The sequence below is a fragment of the Schistocerca serialis genome, chromosome 4 (assembly GCF_023864345.2).
Source record: "Schistocerca serialis cubense isolate TAMUIC-IGC-003099 chromosome 4, iqSchSeri2.2, whole genome shotgun sequence".
Classification (NCBI taxonomy): Eukaryota; Metazoa; Arthropoda; class Insecta; order Orthoptera; family Acrididae; genus Schistocerca; species Schistocerca serialis.
Window position 1 is genome coordinate 362,007,129 of NC_064641.1, and position 20,860 is coordinate 362,027,988.

At 42.5% G+C, this 20,860-nt stretch overlaps 1 protein-coding gene across 1 annotated transcript in view; it reads right to left on the bottom strand.

Annotated features, from left to right (window-relative positions):
• The window catches only part of LOC126474162 (allantoinase), a 252,153-nt gene that overhangs the window by 98,611 nt on the left and 132,682 nt on the right, over window positions 1–20,860 (bottom strand). The window contains exons 4-7 of the mRNA XM_050101619.1: window positions 16,892–17,006; window positions 7,549–7,695; window positions 1,509–1,554; window positions 1,319–1,415 (exon numbers count right to left, since the gene is read on the bottom strand). Of these exons, the coding sequence (XP_049957576.1) occupies window positions 1,319–1,415; window positions 1,509–1,554; window positions 7,549–7,695; window positions 16,892–17,006 (405 nt within the window). The remainder of the gene's footprint in view (window positions 1–1,318; window positions 1,416–1,508; window positions 1,555–7,548; window positions 7,696–16,891; window positions 17,007–20,860) is intronic.

Genomic DNA, 20,860 nt, shown 5'->3' on the forward strand with positions numbered 1-20,860 from the left:
CGTTGTTCTGCGAGCAGAGTGAGGACGGGCGTTATCGTGCAAAAAAACGATACCGGAAGTCAGCATGCCACGGCGTTTGTTCTGTATAGCCCGTCGTAACTTTTTTATTGTTTCACAGTACACGTCTTGATTAATGGTCGTACCACGTTCCATGAATTCAACCAACAACACCCCTTTGGCATCCCAAAACACCGTTGCCATCAGTTTTCTGGCAGAAAAATCTTGCGAGGCTTTTCTTGGTTTGGTAGGCGAATTTGAATGTGCCCACATCTTTGATTGTTCTTTTGTCTCAGGGTTCACGTACTTAATCCAGGTTTCATCACCGGTCACGATTCTGTTTAACAATGGTTCTCCTTCGTCCTCATAACGTGACAGAAAGTCTAATGCAGAGGCCATCCTTTGAGTTTTGTGGTGGTCGGTAAGAATTTTGGGCACCCATCGTGCACAGAACTTGCGGTAACCCAATCTTGCTGTCACTATCTCGTACAAGAGAGTCTTAGAAATCTGTGGAAAACCAGTAGACAACTCTGACATTGAGAAACGTCGATTTTCACGAACTTTTGCATCAACTGTCTGAACGAGTTCGTCAGTCACCAATGATGGTCTACCACTCCTCTCTTCATCATGAACGTTTTCTCGTCCACTTTTAAATAAACGTACCCATTCACGGACAACTCCTTCACTCATAACTCTTGGTCCGTACACGGCACAAAGCTCATGATGAATAGCTGCTGCAGAATATCCTTTGGCTGTAAAAAACCTTATGACAGCACGCACTTCACATTTGGCGGGGTTTTCTATTGCAGCACACATTTCAAACTGCCACAAAAACTGAACTAGCGCAGGTACGACGTTCACTCGACCACGGCTTGATGCCGACTGACCTGTTGAGTGCGTGAACGCACAGATGGCGTCGCTACTCCCCCCACAACCGGCACTGTGACCAATCAGAGGTTACTTTCTGAACCGCCCTCGTATATTGTAATACATATTTTGGGGTGACTCCAAAGCCCTTAACTACGAGCTGTGTCTGTTTGAAATTTAGCAATACCTGGAGATGAGTCTTCAAACGACAATAAAATGCTCATAAAAATTATATGTACTTGACATTTGAATGACGGTATGAAACTGTTGTAGTAAGACTGAATTGTTTGACATCAATATTATTGATAAAGAATTGGAAATCTTTTCCAACAGATATATTCAGGTTTTCAGTTCATCTACATGATAAGCCACAGTCAGGTCAGTTATGTATAGAAACTAAATAACAACACTACACAATGACTATTCCTCTAAGGATACCATAGTGGAGACTTACTTGTATTTGTCACAGAGCTCGATAATTTTCTGTATAGCTCTAACTTCCATTTCAGGAGGTCTCGTTCGTAGGTATGTCTTATATTCAGTTGGAAGCCCTAAATTCATGATATATCATCACTAATCAGTTATTGTAAGTAACGAAAAAAGAAAATTTCATTAAAGTTTTTCATGTTGTATGTAAAACTTACCAGGACCATTTTCATCTTCATTTGGCAGTACACACTCTGCATGGAACTGAAACATAATAACTTTGTTTTAACTTTTCCTCCTACAGTGCAGATCAGTGGCAGGCAAGTGCTGCAGTGTATTTTGAAGGAGCTGACTGAATAATATGGGGTGAGAGAACAGGTGTGGATCAAGGATACAGTTCTGAGAGGAACTCAACCCAAACATAACTTATAATTACAATACAATACAAAATTTGTTATGATGTAACAATCATAATTAGTTAACGCCAGTGCTTAGTACATCATGTTAGCATAATGTCCAAGAAATTGCATTTCAGATGAATATAGCATTTGAAATGCATTCATCCAGATATTTGATAGGTGTATGAATAGCAATGGAATGGCAATTCGAGGAAACTTCACATGCAACAAATCTCCTTGAGAAGTGACACTGGTTGTCTATATGCAGCAATTATGCTGCTCTCCTTATCTATGACACTGTCATCATTACATGACATGCCAAATCCCCTTTCCATGAAACTGTCATGCCTCTGTCTCCCCCCTCCTCTCCCTCCTCACCACTCGCCACTGCTCCAATTAGACTAGAATTTTACCTGCTATTGAAATGAAACAACTAGTCATAGAATAGTATTTTTATGGCCATTAAAATGAAAAATCCAGTCACAATGTAGACCCAGAGCCACAAATTACTTATAATCAAAAGTATCTTAATGATATGAATTTTGTGCTGTTTTCAAAAATATCCTAACAACAAGTATTATTTATCAAAAAAATTACATTAAATGTGTAGCTTGCATTATTTCTACATCTAAAATATGTAACCTTTGTTGTCAGAAACACACACACACACACACACAAAATATGTGAAATTTTGATCACAGAAAGCACATTGGACTACTGTCATAACTTAATTACTCTGTAAGATTAAGAAAGTGCATATTGGCACTTCTGATGAAACACAACCGAAGTTTGGAATCTTTACCATACTTTGCAAGCACAAAGAACCCTAAAATTAAATATTTCCGGTATAAATTGTCTGTATTATTGATCAAAATACACGTTCTTGCTTATTGGCACAACTGAAATTAATTGTAGATTAATTACTGAACATAATCCTATCCTTGTACTACCCAATAAATGTATCAAAATACATAAAAAATTATTCTATATCAAAATACATAAAAATTTCTATAACATTACAAACTACACATTTTCACTACTGCTGATTTCACATACAGTCTAAAGTACACTTGTCAGTGATGATTACCAAAGTAAGGAATGTTATTCCTGCATCTAAATTTGTGAAACACTCATCTCTAAAACCGATATCAAAACCCACCAAATACTATAGTGACCCAATCCTAAGATATTAAATCGATCTCACACTACAAAACGCTTAGCATATTCTGACATCGCACAGTAGACACCACATGATACTTCACCAATACAGCACCATTTTATAGCAAAAGTCTAAGAAGTTACCCAATGTTAAATAAAAAATATAACCAAATGCTGCATGTTATGGCAAAAGTGTAACAAACTGACGTATTTATCGCCATGCTATAGAAGAATTGTATCAAATTGCCCCATACATCACCATATTACAACAAATTTGCAACAAACTGCTCTGTACATCAATATTTTACAGCAAAATTGTATCAAATTGTCTCATAAAAACACCAGTAGCTGACAGTGCGTATCAGCTACAGGGGGTGTCAGGTACTGGAAGTGAAACTACTGGGGCTGCCATTCCATTTCATTTTTTAATGGTCTGTATGACTGAAATTCGAAGCCGTTGCATAGTGCTCCATGTTTTGACGTTCTGCACGCATGAAATACCTATCCATTCCACTCTGTTCCGTTTTTTAACGGCCTGTGTGTATGAAAAACCGATTCTTTACTTTCCATTCCATTTTTTGGTGCTCTATGTGAATGAAATTCAATACCACGAGTCTCTGAATTGAGGTTGTGCATCGGTTGAGAGCTTACATCCAACTAAACTTGATTATCTTCCAGACTATTTAGCGGGGTTAGCTGCTAGCATTGTCAGAATGTCGTTGACCGATACAGTTGGTGAGGTCAACATGTCGTTTGAGTGTAGTCAAAATCAATGCACTAGAGTACTCTTTCAGCTGAGGAATAAACCGATTGCTCAGTACACAGAATAGAACAACTTCCTTTGAGTAAGCCTCTTAGCCTGCAACAAATGAACCACACATTTTCGAACACTGATTTTATGATCCTATTCTCTCCATCTGTGCATGCACTTGAGATTCATGTTGAGCATAGATAACACATTTCTCAAATTCAAATTAAAATAAGCATATTCGACAAAAAATTAGTCAGCACCCAGGAGACATGACGGTAACACCGTGTAACATCGTCTATATCTTTTGTAATGACCTCAGCTCAGCTAGGAAAGGACTTCACAAGTTTCTTCAGGTACGCTATATCCAGCTGAAGCCACTCATTAACGTTTGGCTCCCATAGAGAGAGAAAACTGTGGGGTTGTTGACCGCTGTGTTCCACCCACGTTTCCAAATAGTTCCAGACATTTTCTATGGCATTAAGGTCGCGTGATTTAGTGGATCATTCAAGGTACGACAGGGTGCCTGAATGTTCATTAATCCGGGAATATCTGCTTGCAGCCCTGTGAACATGGCATTTGCCATCTTGGAAGTTGGGATTGTCCACACATCATGAAGATTTACAAGAAAGGGCAACACATTTGTTCACTGAGTATGTTCTCATTAACCTGAATGGCTGAAGCCAAGTCATTGTACGAAACATCCACAAAACATCGAAATATTTCACTATATGAAAAGAGACAAAATTGAGGGTCATCGAATCACACCATGAGTCTTTAGTCAGCCACTATCCAGTTTGTGTAGTTTGTCCCATTGAGGATGTGCAGATTTATGTGCCATTATGAGAAATGCCCTTTCGCGAGGTATTGGACCCAAAATGTCCCTTCCAAGTAGCTCTAGCTCTCTTCACTTTGTTCCCTAGGAAACTGATAGAGATGTACCCGCATTCGCTGACAGCAGCATTCCTGTCGAGTTTGTAAGTTATTTTCATTGATAAGGTGCTACTCTCATTCGCCGTTGGTTGGAACCACTTTGCAACTACTGTTCTTACATCATGTTGCTTGGCTGCAGTTGGTTCACCATTCCTTGCAGGCATGTTGGTCAGTCTGCGTTGCAAAAAAAAAAAAAAAAAAAAAAAAAAAAAAAAACCGCAAGATCATTTTCTTACGTGACTGTTTTTCGGAAACAGTCCCTTAACAAACGTAAAATCATACTGCAAAGATCTGTTTGATTGGAATAATTAACTGATACTAAGAGATGTGATAATACAACAGTACTAGCGACTGTCAGTAGCTGAGTAATGCAAGTTACTCTTTGTTTACTCTTTTATTCGAATTTGCATGTCCTATATAAATGAGAGGGCATTAAAGGCAGATTGGAATTAGGCAACAGCACTGTGGAGTCACGTAGGTCACCACTCTTGGAGAAGTTCTCAGAAGGGAGTGCCGGGAGGCACTCAGTAAATGGTTCGCAGGCTGTTGGACAGTCTTTTGCAGGGCTGCTGCTGAGCACCTGAGGCACTGCAGGAAAACAAGGTAACATCTCCTAAGGCACAAGCCGCGACCATTTTTACAACCTAAAAGTGACTGAGAAGGAACTGTTTTTTTTTAGCGAAATCCAAGAAGACACAAAACGTAGAAAGCTGTATTTTCTCTGAAAAGTGTCAGATGCTACTGATGCAGTCTAGAAAATGGGGTGGCGTCCCACAGGTTTTGGACATTTGGAAGGAATGAGACGCCATTCAATGTTGATTTCACGAAAACCAAATGTTTACCCAACATACGAGCTGCGAAGATTGGCTGATATGAATAAACTAGAGGTTAGACAGAGAATTTCCACTGTACCAATGTACCACCTCTTGGACAGAAAGAGATGGAAGGAGAGTGAGATGCCTTTTTTCAGTGTCAAATGGTGGGACGCATGGTTAACTGCCTAAACAATAGCCCAGCCCAGGAAAGAAGAGTAGCATTATCTAAGGAACATTTTTATCAGTCAGCACTCAGAAGATCCATAGCCGTGTCAATTAGAAAAAAAAAGAGCGAAACCACGGAAATGCGAGTTTTCCTTGTAGTGAACATTAGATACAAAACTGCTTCTGCTCTGTCTCCAGGGAGGGTCTTCAAGAGTTCTTCTTACAACTTCTTCATAGAGGGTCGTCGTCATTTCATCTCTGGGAGTCTTGAATGCCAGAGTCCAACAGATGTATCGAGGGACTTAGATTTCGGGCTGATCTGCGCTTAGCTGTTGGCCGAGGGTCGTTGGCGTTCTGCAGCTACTTCAGCCTCCACCTACAATTTTCTATGGTCAGACCGAGCCACAGCTGCGAGACAATGTGTAAGAAATTACAGCCATTTTGTAGAATTTGGTAACTTCAGGCTTCACTTTGGAGAGTTGGATTCAGATTCAATGATCAGCTTGCTTTCAACTCTGACCAAAGGTTCAACGCATTCCATTCAGCAGTCCTATCTGCTTTTTCTACTAACGTCACTACAATCACAGTACAACTTATCATTGCTTGTCAAATGATTTCTTCAACGGAATAAACCAAATTAATTGTGAGTCTTGTCTCATTTAATAATTATTTAATTCATAATTCATTATTCTGGAGGGTGAATAATTGACTTATGTCAGATACAGGGTCCAGCTCCCACACCTCCAGCTTTGAATCACGTGACTGTACGTCAGCAAGGTGATAATGGGCATGTCCAAAAATAATAGCTCCTTTCTGTCACGGCACCAAATTAGCCCATTTTGCTGTGCTGATGGCAAACAACAAACTGGCACATCACACTGTTTCACTGCCTTGTTTATGTCAGCTTTGAAGGGTCACGTGATAGCCTGGTACCCGTTATACACTATATTCAGTGCTCAAGCGACCAAATGTCTTCGTTTAAGCAGGAATTTTCACCTGCCTCGAGATGCCTGGGTGTTTGTGTTGTCCTCATCATTTCATCATCATTCTTGAAAGTGGCGAGAATGGACTGAGCAAAGGTCGGGAATTTGTACGGGCGCTGATAACCGCGCAGTTGAGCGCCCCACAAAACAAACATCATCATTATCATCATCTTCGTTTAAGGTAGTGACTAATATTTAGTCCGGTGAGGAACTAGCGACATGTGATCGTAGGAACATAGTGGGTTACCGTGGAGACATGACTGATTGATAATTCGTACAGTAAACAGTTTTTTAACACAGGTGTTAAAATTATCAAAATACAAAACTGAATGAAAAGTCAAATAGCCACTGCAGCTGAATTTATTCAAGTCAATTATAAACTCACACAACCGGTTTTGCAACTTTTAAGCTGCATCTTCTCAGCCATCCCCAGTTGATTAAAAACCATCGTCTATGATGAATGACATGTCAGCGCTAAAATCACGAACTGTCATAATTTTACTGATAAAAATATGTTCCTGTCGGTCACTGTCAAGAAACAGACAATGCCACTCATAGACGTTATCCAGGGAAGTACTGGGTCTAAAATCCGACCCTCTCATGTGTGTTTATCACCACCACATCAGCTGACAACATAAGCTACGAGAGTCCTGTGTATTTGTCGAAGCATGTGCTGTGGCCCTTGTCCTGGTACGGAGACGGTATGAGGACTGAGAACTTCGCCTAGCTACGCCAATGGTTACTCTGCGGCATTCTGTAACTACTCTCCACAACATATGAGATATACACCAGAAGATCCAGCTTAAAAGTTGCGAAACCGGTTGTGTGGGTCTATAATTTACTTGAATAAATAAAGCTACAGCGGACTTCTCGACTTTTCATTCAGTTTTAAATTTCAATAGTTTTATCACCTGTACTAAAAAAAAGCTGTTCACTATATGAATTATCGATCAATCGCCTACAACTGTTTTAGCTGTGGCTGCCCCAGTTTTAAAATTGTCTGTACTGTGGAGATGCAAAAGAAAAAGAAGAGTAGGTGTCGAGGTGTCGGTACTCACCGCGAACACGGCGTCAGTGCCTTGCAGCTCCTGCATGGCGGACTCGACACGCGTCCAATCGACGTTCGGGAAGCTCTCCTCGCCGCTGGGACACAAGAAGCACTTGAAGCCCACCACGCCGGCGTCCACCATGGCGCGCAGCTCGCCCTGCACATACAGACGCCCCGTTAGCTCTGCAGTTGGAGACAAGGCACAACGTTACTGGATTCTGCCCTAGTACCCAGAGGTTAAGTGTAATCGAGAAAACTGGAAACTGGGAAGGGAAATAGTGAACAACCACTGTAAATACCAGCAAAGGTTTGTTCACAAAACTGAGCTCTGCTATCCGCATAGGTAGTGAGTACTCTCTGCTTCGAATAGCGACGAGATTCAAAGGTATCGTAAAGCAATGGGATTTGAGCCACAATGTTCCAATCGCTTTTCTCATTCGTTCTGAGTGAAGCTCCTGTTGGAATTTACAACGTAATTCCACAAAGAGGCCAGATGGACCTCATTTATCAGAGTGAACTTTCTAATGCCTCGAAGTAGGACAGACATAGACCTCAGTCTCAGCAAAGTACGACGCCCTCATCGTCTGTTTAATCTGACACAATGTTGTTCAACTTTGGCCTGTACGTGGTCGAACAGAGCTAACTACGCTGCAATAGGAGATCTGTTTTTTGGTTATTTATCTTCTGACTATTTTTTTACGGCCCACTATCGCTTCTTCTGTGTCGTCAACCTCTTAATCCAGAAGTAACATTTACAACCAACGTACTCAAGTATTTGTTCGATATATTCCAATCTCTTGTCAGTTTTTACCCTCTTCGAGGGTGATATCCTACCACCCTGGTCCTTCTTCTTTTCACTGTTCACCACATATTCCCCCAATTTATTGTAGAACTTCCCTCTTATTATCTGTTCAACCCACCTAATTTTCAATACCTTCGTAAAGCGGCACATGTCAAACGCTTCGGTTCTCTTCTTTTCTAGTTTTCCCACAATTCGTGCTTGACTTCAACACAATGATGTACTCCAAAAATAAATTCTCAGGAATTTCTTACTCATATTAAGCCAATGTTTGATAACAGAATCCTTAATTTGTTCATGAGTGCCCTCTTTGTCTGAGGTCGTCTGCTTTTTATGTCCTCCTCGCGTCGTTTGTCAAATGCTATTTTGCTTCCGAGACTCATTCCGTTGGTCTACTGCGTGGTTCCAGTTTTGACGTTAAGGTTATGGCTAATCTCATTTCGACCTACATTCTATGGTTAGCACACTGGACTCGCATTCGGGAGGACGACGGTTCAATCCCGTCTCCGGCCATCCTGATTTAGGTTTTCCGTGATTTCCCTAAATCGTTTCAGGCAAATGCCGGGATGGTTCCTTTGAAAGGGCACGGCCGATTTCCTTCCCAATCCTTCCCTAACCCGGGCTTGCGCTCCGTCTCTAATGACCTCGATGTCGACGGGACGTTAAACACTAACCACCACCACCACCATCTACATTCTATCTTGTGGCTGCTCTAACGCCTGAAGTCAACCAAACACCGCGTGACGATGTCGAAGGGGTTGCCTAACCTTCAGGCGCTACACCCGCCATGAGGTTTAACGTCTGTCGAAGTTTAAGATAAGTGCATTTGTAACGTGCTCGACTAAGGTGCGTGGGTGGTACCCAGGGTGTTGCTAAAATAGGGGGGGGGGGCGGCCTGCCGCGGATCACGTTCAAATTTCGTAGAATTGTTCTGAACGGTCGCCAGTGGTTCCAGTCTGTACAAGAGAGCAAAAACTGCGGTCGTGTTACTCTCCAAAGGAGTGACATCACGTTTAATGTGGGTGCAGTGTTCTTAGAGAAGGACTGAAACGTTTGAGGATCTTAGCAGTGTCAGTTGTCAAAAATGTCGTCCTGTTGCTCTTCGCACTGCAAACTATCGTTTTCGATCGCGAAATGTGTGGGAATCAAGGGGTGTTTCATTGACGCCTTTCTTGTCAACCTCTAAGACCTTTTCGTTCCTATTCTGAACGACGGTGTGCCGGAATGTTTTCTTCGGCCACTCACAAGAAAACTGCGTGATTTCAACGCTGGGCCTAAGCCCTTCTGACCTCCAGTGAGGAGACGTAAAAAAAGGGATGAAATATGGGTAAGAGGGGCTGCGGCGACCGTGACTTTGTGTGACATGTCCACGGTGGCGCTGGGCAGAATTGTGGTGAAAATTGGTGCTAATGTGACGTCATTAACCCACCTGCAAGTATTTAAAGCTGCACTATTGTTAAACCTTATTAAAATAAGAAGAATCAAATAAGTTTCGCATTCCGTACATGTACAATTTCATATTGTGAAAGTACGACCAGTTTCAGTAACAATGTGGCAGGTCATTAGTAAATGGCAGAAAAAAAAAAAAAAAAAAAAAAAAAAAAAAAAAAAAAAAAACACTCCGGTATTCTCGCAAGTGGAGCGCTGTCGCACACTGCACTTCTGTAATCGAATGTGATGCATAACACAACTGTTACACATTGATCCGCATTTGGCAGTACACCTCGTATACCATCAATGTGACGACATTTATGCGTCGGGTAAAGTATATGAATCCACATTTCGATTTGGTAAACAATCGCCACTTTAATTCTGGTGCTTCAGACTTCTTAAGAAACTTATGCAGCATTCTTTCTTTTTAGTATGTATACTGTCGTTTACACGTCATAACTTGTTTCTTAGCATTTCCTTTACGATGTATGTGCCCCACGATAGATTATTAGAGAACCAGTGGGAGTTTATTCCATGTTATTGGCATGTACAAATGTCTTACAGTAAAGGGAAGCCTGTTAATGGTTTGCACAATTCTTATAATTACTTACTGCGTCTGTACGTTTTGATGTCTTGACGCTTCATTGTTAACGCTACGTTCTGTATCGCAGCATGGAAATAGTTCGCGCCTGCTGATAGGCAACCCACCGAACAGATTTGCAAAATGGGCAGCTGTCATACCCTTCCGGACAATTCGTGTCAATGAACTGCACGCACGTGTTACGTTTGCCGCGTCACAAACGGTGCATATATTGAAGATCTGTAATGTGAGTTGCAAACTGTGAAAAGATTCTTTATTTTTTAAATGAACACACGGTCATTTCACTGTATTATTTTTTGTTTAATTACGGCCCAGGTTTCGGCCTTTTATGCCATTTTCCAGTGATTTAGTTTGTCATTAACTTGCTTGAAAATGGCATAAAAGGCAGAAACCTGGGTTGTAATTAGATAATCAATAATACAGTCAAATGGTTCATTTTGAAATTATTGTATGACTGTTGCTCAGCGACATCAAAGATTCTCTATCTACTGATGTACGTCTGTTTTCTGTACGTCTGGTAGTTTTAGCGTGGTCTTATAAAAGTTCAGAGGTACCCATGAATAACCCCGTATAACCCATCCCTCCCCACGTTGGAAAACGAAACGATGGGATTTTTTTTTCATATTCTTGCTTCTGACTATGACATTAATGAAAACAACCACACGTAACGTCTTTCGCTGTGGGAAAAATGTCGTGGAAAAGTTAAGAAGTCTGTAAAACCAAATCCTGTATGTAGAAAAATTCTTCTCAGAGTTTTCCTGCTAGCCGTGAAACCAAGTGCTGTGTGATAAACGCTGTGGAGTTTTCACAGAATAGGTATTTCTTTGTGCTGTTGACAATACCGCAACAGTTGCTGTCAAATAACACACTTCTCCATGTCATAAGTAGGATATTTATTGTACACATTTTGCTTTTTTTCGTTTGAGGTGAATACTTGAAAACTGACGTATTGCAAAACGGAAGAATGCGACCGATTAACTCGTAGAAGTTTATCGACAATTTGCTTCAGGATCACTTCATAACAATAGCGTTCACGTTGCGGTTTTCGGCATCTGATTGCTATCGTCCGATGTGGTCACTAACAACTTCGTCAAGATATGCAGGGTGATTCAGGTGCCCCTTCCAATCTGGTTTTATGCAAACCGTTTTCTTGTAGGAAATTTAATGTCGTTAAACTTTTTACTGGGATACCTTTTCGCTAGAGGCTGTAGTTTTCGAGCTATTCAAGAAAAATGTACAAAGTGACCTTCGAATGCAACTTCACTCCCACATTCAGTCTTCACCGCTCAGGATTACTAGTATGGTGTTGATGGCATTCCGTCCTACCAATGTACAGAAATTAGCTACTGCGCGAATTATCATTGACTGGTGTTATTACGCCACCGGCTTCATATACATCTACAAGGCACCCAACGGTGTGTGGCGGAGGGCACTCTACGAGCCACTGTCATTACCTCCCTTTCCTGTTCCAGTCGCGTATGGTTCGGGGGAAGAACGACTGACGGAAAGTCTCCGTGCGCGCTCGAATCTCTCTGATTTTACATTCGTGATCTCCTCAGGAGGCATAAGTAGGGGGAAGCAATATATTCGATACCTCATCCAGAAACGCACCCTCTCGAAACCTGTACAGCAAGCTACAGCGCGATGCAAAGCGCCTCTCTTGCAGAGTCTGCCACTTGAGTTCGCTAAACATCTCCGTAACGCTATCACCGCTTACCAAATAACCTTGTGACAAAACGCGCCACTCTTCTTTGGATCTTCTCTATCTCCTCTGTCAACCCGACCTGGTACAGACCCCACACTGATGAGCAATACTCAAGTAAAGGTCGAACGAGTGTTTTGTAAGCCACCTCCTTTGTTGATGGACTACATTTTCTAAGAACTCTCCCAATGAATCTCAACCTAGCACCCGCCTTACCAACAATTAATTTGATATGATCATTCCACTTCAAGTCGTTCCGTACGTATACTCCCAGATATTTTACAGAAGTAACTGCTACCAGTGTTTGTTCCGCTATCATATAATCATACAATAAAGGATCCTTCTTTCTATGTATTCACAATACATTACATTTGTCTATGTTAAGGGTCAGTTGCTTAGTCGGCCACTTACCAATTGTAAAAGAGAACTGACGTTTGCATAAATTTTACCTAACAATTGTTGAATTTTAACAGCACGAAATAAACAATTACATCATTGTATTCGTCAGGCCTTCTAACACTGTGCTTGTTAGGGCTAAGTTTGGATCGAATTGTCAGCGTGATTAGTCTTGGCGTAGCTTTTACAAAAGTCATTTTTTCTTTCATTACTCTTACGAGAACATTTAAACTGATAATGTTAACGAAATAGTAGACTATGCCTAGAGGCCTCATAGCCCAACCAACAGAGACCAAAAATGTCTAATATCGGGAACAGTTCGCGTAGTTGAAAATTTTTGTACAGTGGTAGGATGGAGTGCCACGAAAAACAAACTAGAAATCTTGACAAGTGAGGGGTGAGTGTGGGGGTGGAGATGCATTTGAAGGTCATTTTTGTACGTTTTTCTTAATAACTCGAACACTGTGGCTTTCAGCGAAAATGTATCCCAGTATAAAACTTAATAACATTAGATTTCCTACAAAAAGGTTCTGTTCAATTTTTTCTGTAGGAGGAATCGTTTGCGCGTAAGCGAACGAGGGAATATGAAAATCTAGCGCGTGGTAATGAAGGCCAGATATATTGCGTGTTGCATAAAACGACATCGATAGGGACAGCTGAATACCTTGTATAACTATTCCAGTTAAGCACTCTGAACATCTTGGAGTCGTTTGAGGTGTGGCAATGAATTATACTTCATCTGACATGCGGTGGGTGGTATAAGAGGATGATGAAAATTAAATCGGCTGGTAAGATAAGAAATGAGGAGGTTCTCCGCAGAATCGACGAGGAGAATAATACGCGGGAAACACTGACTAGAAGAAAGGAGAGAATGATAAGAGTTGAAACGTCAGGGAATGGCTTCCGCGGTACTAAAGGGAGCCATAGAAGGCAGAAATTGTAGTGATAGGCAGAGACTGTAATATTCTTCTCGTTCCTGGGCTTTATCTTGTATCTGCGCCGGGTCGACATGTTAATTTTCGTATGTGGGAATGTTAATGATAGAGAATGATAGGATTCACTCCCTGTCACCACTCCTTCCCCACCCGTCTCTGGGACTAAATTTTGTGTATTACAACTGTCTGCGCGTAGTGTGTGAACCTTTTTTTTTTTTTAATGTTTGCGTATCGTGTAACTGAGGTGGGATGTGGATGCCAACCCAGCATTCACCTAGTCGGTTGTGGGAGACCGCAAAAAAACACATCCAACCTGGCTGGCACACCAGCAGTCGTCGTCGTTAATCCTCCGGGCAGATTCGATTGGGGGCCGGCAAGTCTCACCGAATCCTAGAAACAATGTGCTAACGCGCGCGGCTAAATACAGACTGGAATACACTCAACAAATAATCATCGTTGCTGGATGTTGACGCTACTTACAGATGGAGGTGTTGGCACAGGAGGGAAGAAGAAATTGAGGCGGAACAGATCAACCAAGTCAGAAGATCGTTGACCTCCCCACTTTGTTCCCTCAAATTTCTGAAGAGAGAAACGAATATTTAGTGGTGTGGCGTGTCCAGGTCTACTGCAGCAGGCATGTTGTTCCTTTGTTCCTGGTGCATAGTAAGACACTTGCTAAAGATCATTACGTGGCACAGTCTGCAGTATCCCACACACAGGGTTCGTGCAACCGTCACTTATGCTAATTAGCCAGCGGGTCAGCGTTTCCACTGTGATGTTTGGTTCACACCAATTCTGAACCAGATATTCATCTTTGGGGTTGTGATGCTATATGCTCTTCAATTCCTTGTCTGGTAAAGCACATCGGGTGAAGCACAATTCCTCTTTATTGGTTTGGAAACACAAAAACATTCTACTGTCTTTTGAAAAGACAAAAGTCTGCATGTGACTGCGAATCCGGCTCAGTGAAAGATAAACAGTTCCATTGGTGTACTTTGTTACTGCAAAACATAGGCTACGTTAAAATAAATATGTACTAGGAAACATCACACATTTAGAATATACACCGCATCATAGTTCTGTGTTGTACTACTAAGACAAAATTTGTTGAAACTAGTTTACAGAGTGTGTATTCAGGCTGTTACATACTGTGAGATTTAAAACTTTCCCGGTGTACATATTGTTTCACAAAATTTCGGGCGAACTGCCGGATGTTTGCAACTTCCTGCCACAATATTTCGGGGCAGAATCTTCTGGTCATCTTCAGGTGATACTGGCGAAAACTCCCTGAGCTCTGGTATTTAAGGCCTCTCCGGCACATGCGTGGTGGATTCACTTGGCGTTGCGCGTGCGCTACTTGAGCGCGTTCGATTCTGTTGCGCCGCGTGCCCTTCGTGGTGAAAACTCGCCGCATCGATGTCAATTCGATTGTCTTCCCGCGGTTCCATCACAGAACTACGCTGGCTACGGAAGTCATGAAGTTTTTCGACGATTGGATTCCATGCCGAATTCAATTGGAATTGTCAGACAGCCGTATTTCCTCTGATTCATTAATAATAGAACTCCAAAAGTTAGACGTATGGGCCACAATTTTTGTCCGAAAGAACAGATACCATCTTCATATAGTTAAGACTAACCGGGTATTGACCACATTCTTCTGCGCAGATGCACACGTATTGCTCGAACTCTTACGGGACTCGGTAAGATGGTTTGCCGCGAGTAATGAGTGCAATGCGCAGGGGCACTACGAATGTAGTGTGTGGACATTAAGCTGGGAATGTGGGTCTTACGGGGAGCGTGCAAGTGATGAGTCCCTGCAGTCGCACTATCCTTTGTGCCCTCGGTGGCTCCGATGGATAAAGCGTCTGTCATGTAAGCAGGAGATCACGGGTTCGAGTCCCGGTCGGGGCACACATTTTCATCTGTCCCCGTTGATGTATATTAACGCCTGTCGACAGCGTAGGGTCTTCATTTAATTATCATTTTCTTCAGATGTAGAAACAAGCCTACCAACTTCCGTTTTTGTCGCACAACTTCTTCTTGGTGTTGAGATTTTTTTCTCCTTTAGTGTGTTATTTATCTGATATGAATCAGCTACAAGAGGAGCGTGATCATTCGTTATTACCTTACATTCACAAAATTACCCTTTCACGCCGCACTTTACATGTAGACATACTCCTAAATGAGGAAGATAATAATGGCAAAGACAGTATTACGAATCTTAAGAGACACTACCTGTTTAAACCGTAAACCGACATAACAGAAACGACTGAATAAAGGTGGAAAGACGTCAAAGGTGCCCATATGCTGGAGTAAGGGGGTGCCGTGCTCCTTCTCCCTCCCCCCCCCCCCTCCTCGCTCACCCTGACTCTACAACTACAACTCCTCCTCAGAAAAGAAACCTAATTATCCACATTGATGGTAGATAGTTATGCAAAACGTGCTTCCTCTGCACCACTCGTCTCCCCAGTGACATTGCTTCAGTGACGCCCTGCAGCCACATTTTCAAGTCAACCAAGTCAAAGCGTGTACACTATTCCTACTGCTTGTGTGACACTAGATTCCTGGACTCCCTACCCCTGAAATGTTAGAAATGGGAAGACTTTAGGCTGCCAGTGCTTTGCTCCGGACCACTGTGGCACTGCAGTGTAGTAGCCGATACGTGGTTACAGCTTTGTTGTGATCTCAGTTAGATAGTTTATTGTAGCGAAGTGAATAATGAAGCAGTTTCTGGTCCATTGCGGGAACTACATACAATCCGAAGAAGGAATTTTCATGAGATATTTGAGCATATATATAAGAGTTTTACTGTTACAGATGGATATACAAAGTATATGTGCAGTAGAACGATGTGAGGAACAAGGGAAATGTTCGTAGATTCGTTTCACAAGCTGAAATCTCCACCAAATTATTTCACGGTTAATGCTTGCATTTGGAATAAAAAATGTAATTATTGGTAACTCACGTAACCAGTATTACAGTTTTACGAAACAGTGATGATAATAATAATGATCTTTTGAAAATAGTTCAGTTTCGAGACCCAGACACTAATGAACCCTTTCTCTTTACCCCATAGAAAATTTCATTTTACCCCTCAGGGGGTAATTACACACAGGTTGGGAACCACTGCACTACATGCTGGTAACTGGACAGGGTGGTGGGTCGTCCTCCTGCACGTCAACTGCAGCTTGATGACAGGCGAAAGTAGCAAATAGGGGGTGGTGGATATGTCGTGATTTCAGAAATTGCATTTGGTGCAAAAAAAAAAAAAAAAAGATCGGTGGTTAATGGTGAGATCTTTAGTGACGGTCGAAAACCAGAGTGCGACTAGGACAGTGGAGGAAATTGGCCATTTCTTTTGCTATTTATGGGAAAGATGGGAAAGTGGAAATTTGGTTAACCAAATGGTTTTCGAAGCCCGCGCTTCCAAATGAGAGTCCTCTGCACCTCGTCGCTCTAGTGGCGGGACAGCATGGAAGCAGTACTTGCCTTGTTGTCGGGTACAACGCCTCCCCACAGAGCGACGTCGACGTGCAGTTTGCCTCCAGATGCTTCCAGTTTCGCCTGCAGGTTGTCCTTGGTCGTCGTCGGCGGCCTCGAATTCCTGACAACACAGACGTCTTCTCACTTAGGTGCTACACAGTATCGAAACGCCTTTGCCAAACTACAACTGGAAACGAATATCTCATCCAATGGCTGCAGCAGTGATCATCTCACGTTTATTGATTTCAGCTTAGTGCATTACTTTTGATTTTTGTTCGGTCTGGGGTGCACAGTAGCTTGTTCACAAGCGTCAAAGAAGAGTAAATGAAAGATAATAAAAATTTATATTTAAGGAAATTTGAAAATAACAATAATCATCAAAACGAAAGACTAATATCAACGGAATTGTAAATTAGTGCAGTCCAAAGTCCTACCGCATACAGTATAGTGAAAGGTCATTACGCTAGAAACACTCACAACAAATAAATAACGTACGTACCCGAACGATGCAGATAACATTTTGAAGGTTATTTAGAAATACTTTCTGAATCTTTTGGTGCAATGGACCCGTGGTCTCCGGCGGTCCGTTATAGAATGCAACTATCATTTATTGGGTTTGACATACAAATTAAATTGTAATTATGATTTACTGGGATTGTTACAGAGTTTGCCTGTGATTTTATGAAATACGTTCACAACAATGAGGAGGTCTGTACTGTGTAAACACAAAAACGTAGACCACAGAATAGAGAATAATGCAGTAACCCCCACATGAAAGACGTACATTTCTGTCATCATGCGTTCAGTGTCTTCTGTCAGTATTCAATGAAGTACATTACAATGAACAACCCAAGACGTGCATATCGGCGAATTCTTTATCAGTAAACCTGCTATGTATGATTGTTAACGTACAACTACGGCTGCCCGTGAAATAAATCCGACACAAAACCAAGCGGTACTGAATAAAAGCTTGATGGCGAAGAATGAAGTTGGCATTACTTCACTCAACAGCGAGTACCGCGAATGAATGGATCGAGTTTGTTTCTAAATAGGACACTCACCTCATACCGTCGACATTTACGTTACTGTGAGATTTTCATTGCAGTACGTATGCAAAGGTAAATGGCCGTAATAAATCAAAGGAAATCCAACGAGTCATCAGTGAGCAAGGATCAATTCTATTGAAATATTTAGATGAACAACCTCCGAAGTTTTGAGGGTGGAGATTGAGGTCACCCTGTAGAATTGCTGAGAAAGATACAAAAATTGTAAACTGAGCACATAAAACGAAATTATTTAATGATTTGCTATGTAACGTCTCAGTTTCATTTTAATGCACCCAGCGTAGGAAGTATATTTTCATTACAGTATATTTTTAGTACGTCGTCCTCTGCAATTTTTAGCAAGGCAGCGATTTGCCTTCTTTTCTCAGCGGATACGCAGACAGTATCAGGGAACAGTTGTCGATCATTAACAAATAAGCTAGCAGTCTTTTGTGAAATATGTGATTTACGCGTTTAGCCGCTGTTTTATGAAAGCATAGTTTAATGTAACATTATTGTGGCATATGAAGTATTAGCCACGATGAGAATGTAGAGAGTACTTGTTGAAAGTTAACATCAGCGGTGCTCAAAAATAATTTAAGAACAAGGTACGAGATTCTCTCTTTCGTAATTTGACAATAACTACTAATCCCTTAGATATTTACGTTCGCAGAGCTAGCTGCCGAACAGTGATGGAAGAACACGCACAAAATAATTGTTCTCATGTCTCGTATATGGTGATCAAAAAAGATAAATATTAATTATTACTAATTTACGACGTTCAAACTTTATAAAAATGTTTTATCAAAGTATGAGAGCTGTAAGTTGCACATTCAATGCTATCGCTCAAAATGCAGTATTTCGTTGGCATATAAGGCGAACACAGACAGATAGTGTACTGATGTTCATACGCACTCACTCACTGGAGGAGGAGCCTAAGTGGCCAATACCTTAGTAGGAGATGAAGAGTACTAATTCCGCCTCAGAGGCAGAGCTTCCCCGTTGTCGTGTTGCGTTGTCTCGAATTCTTAAATGGTCTATGCCCAAAAGAATGAGGCATCTTTCCATAGATTATGTGGGTGAAGTGGACGGTCTGGTTTGCTGTGTCGTGTTGTTTGGCTTAAGTGATTGCAACTTATTGTGCCTGACTTCTAATCACTTACTCCCCAGCGCCTAAACAACAAAGTCAATGTGTACAAGAGTGCAGCATACCACACCACATTAAGTGTTCTTGCGTGTCGTAGTAAATTCATTGCTTCGAATTCCCACATGGTCTGTTACCCAAAAAAATGAGGCATTTTTCCATAGATTATGAAGATGAAGAAGATGGTTTGATTTGCTGTGTCTGTGGTTTTGGGCATTGTATGGCTTGGTGTGGTGAGGGAACAGTTGGGGAAATGAAAAATTTCACGTTGCAGCTGTGTCCTTTCTTACGCAACTACCTTTTGGCTTGGTGGCTGTAACCTGTGGCCAAGTGATCACCGCATTCTGATGCAAGAAGCTTTAGAGAGGCAGCGTTGTCATGACGGAAGCCTCCGCCCTGGCGCTTAGGCAAGTATGGTTCCCACTCTAGCTCCGCTACCTGCTGCTTCGTAAATTTCGAATATGATCAACACAGCCTAGTACAGGGACGGGATTGTCATAGTGGTGACATGGACTACGCCACGTCCATGTCTTGCGCTGCGCCGCTTTCGGGGCCTACGTGATTAGGAATGATGGCCTGTCAAGACGATGCAGGCCCGCCCCGGCTATGCAACGTCTGTCATCGTCTGCAGCCATTTCCGAGAGGTACTTCTCGGAAACCTTTGACCTGATGAGAGTCATCCAGCCGTACCTGCTAGACGCTGCTCCTAGGCCTGATGCTGTCTGGAAGTGGGGGAAGGGGGGGGGGGTGCCTTCCAGCTGGGCCCATCAGCTGGCTGACTTCCGGACGCTTTGACGGGTATTCATGGTTCGCGCCTGCGGCTGTCTCTTGCCGACCGCCACCTGCCCTGCGTGCTCACATTCTGTTAGCACAGGCTTGCGTCCGCGGGCAGCTGTCGCTACATGCTATGCCGTGGTCTTTGGTTGGCCTCTGCTCTCGGGAGCTTCCTGTACTAAGTCGTGTAGTCGCGCCAAATGTCTTGACCAGCTTCCAATGGACGTTGCTGTCGCTGCGTCCTTGTCGCCTGCCCGTTACTTCACGCGGCGCGCCGGCCGCGGTGGTCTCGCGGTTCTACGCGCGCAGTCCGGAACCGTGCGACTGGTACGGTCGCAGGTTCGAATCCTGCCTCGGGCATGGATGTGTGTGATGTCCTTAGGTTAGTTAGGTTTAAGTAGTTCTAAGTTCTAGGGGACTGATGACCACAGCTGTTAAGTCCCATAGTGCTCAGAGTCATTTGAACCATTTTCGTCATGTGGCGCTGTACTCTGCTGAAGTGTGGACAACGCAATATCACCGCTGTCCCCTGCCTTGCCGGGCAGCTCTCGGATCTGAGCTAAGCACACCACTGTCTGGGGCTAGCTGTGCCGTCGACTGCTTAACACAGCAAGACATTGCTTCAACTGCTATTTTGCTTGTGAATAGTGAAAGGTCTATAGTTCTCTCAGCGTTCCTATGAGTTTACGGAGGTCATCCCCCTTCCACTAAGTATCTGCTTCCCCACCAATCATCTTGCATCATCGTCACGGCCTGCAAGAAGGTCATTATAAACTCAGCCCATCCTTACCCCGTTGTGCCTCATTGTCTCCAGTATCCCCAAGAAACCGCTTGTCTGTGCGTCATAGACACACACTTATACGTGGAAGATTACGATGGTAAAATGTACACGCTACATAAAGAACATAACCTGTTTAATCTAGTCCAAAAATGAGAGACCACACAAAAATGGGAAGGTGTCCCCTTGAGTAACCTTTTTCGAGGACCCATACCTATAGAAACAGACTGTTTTGC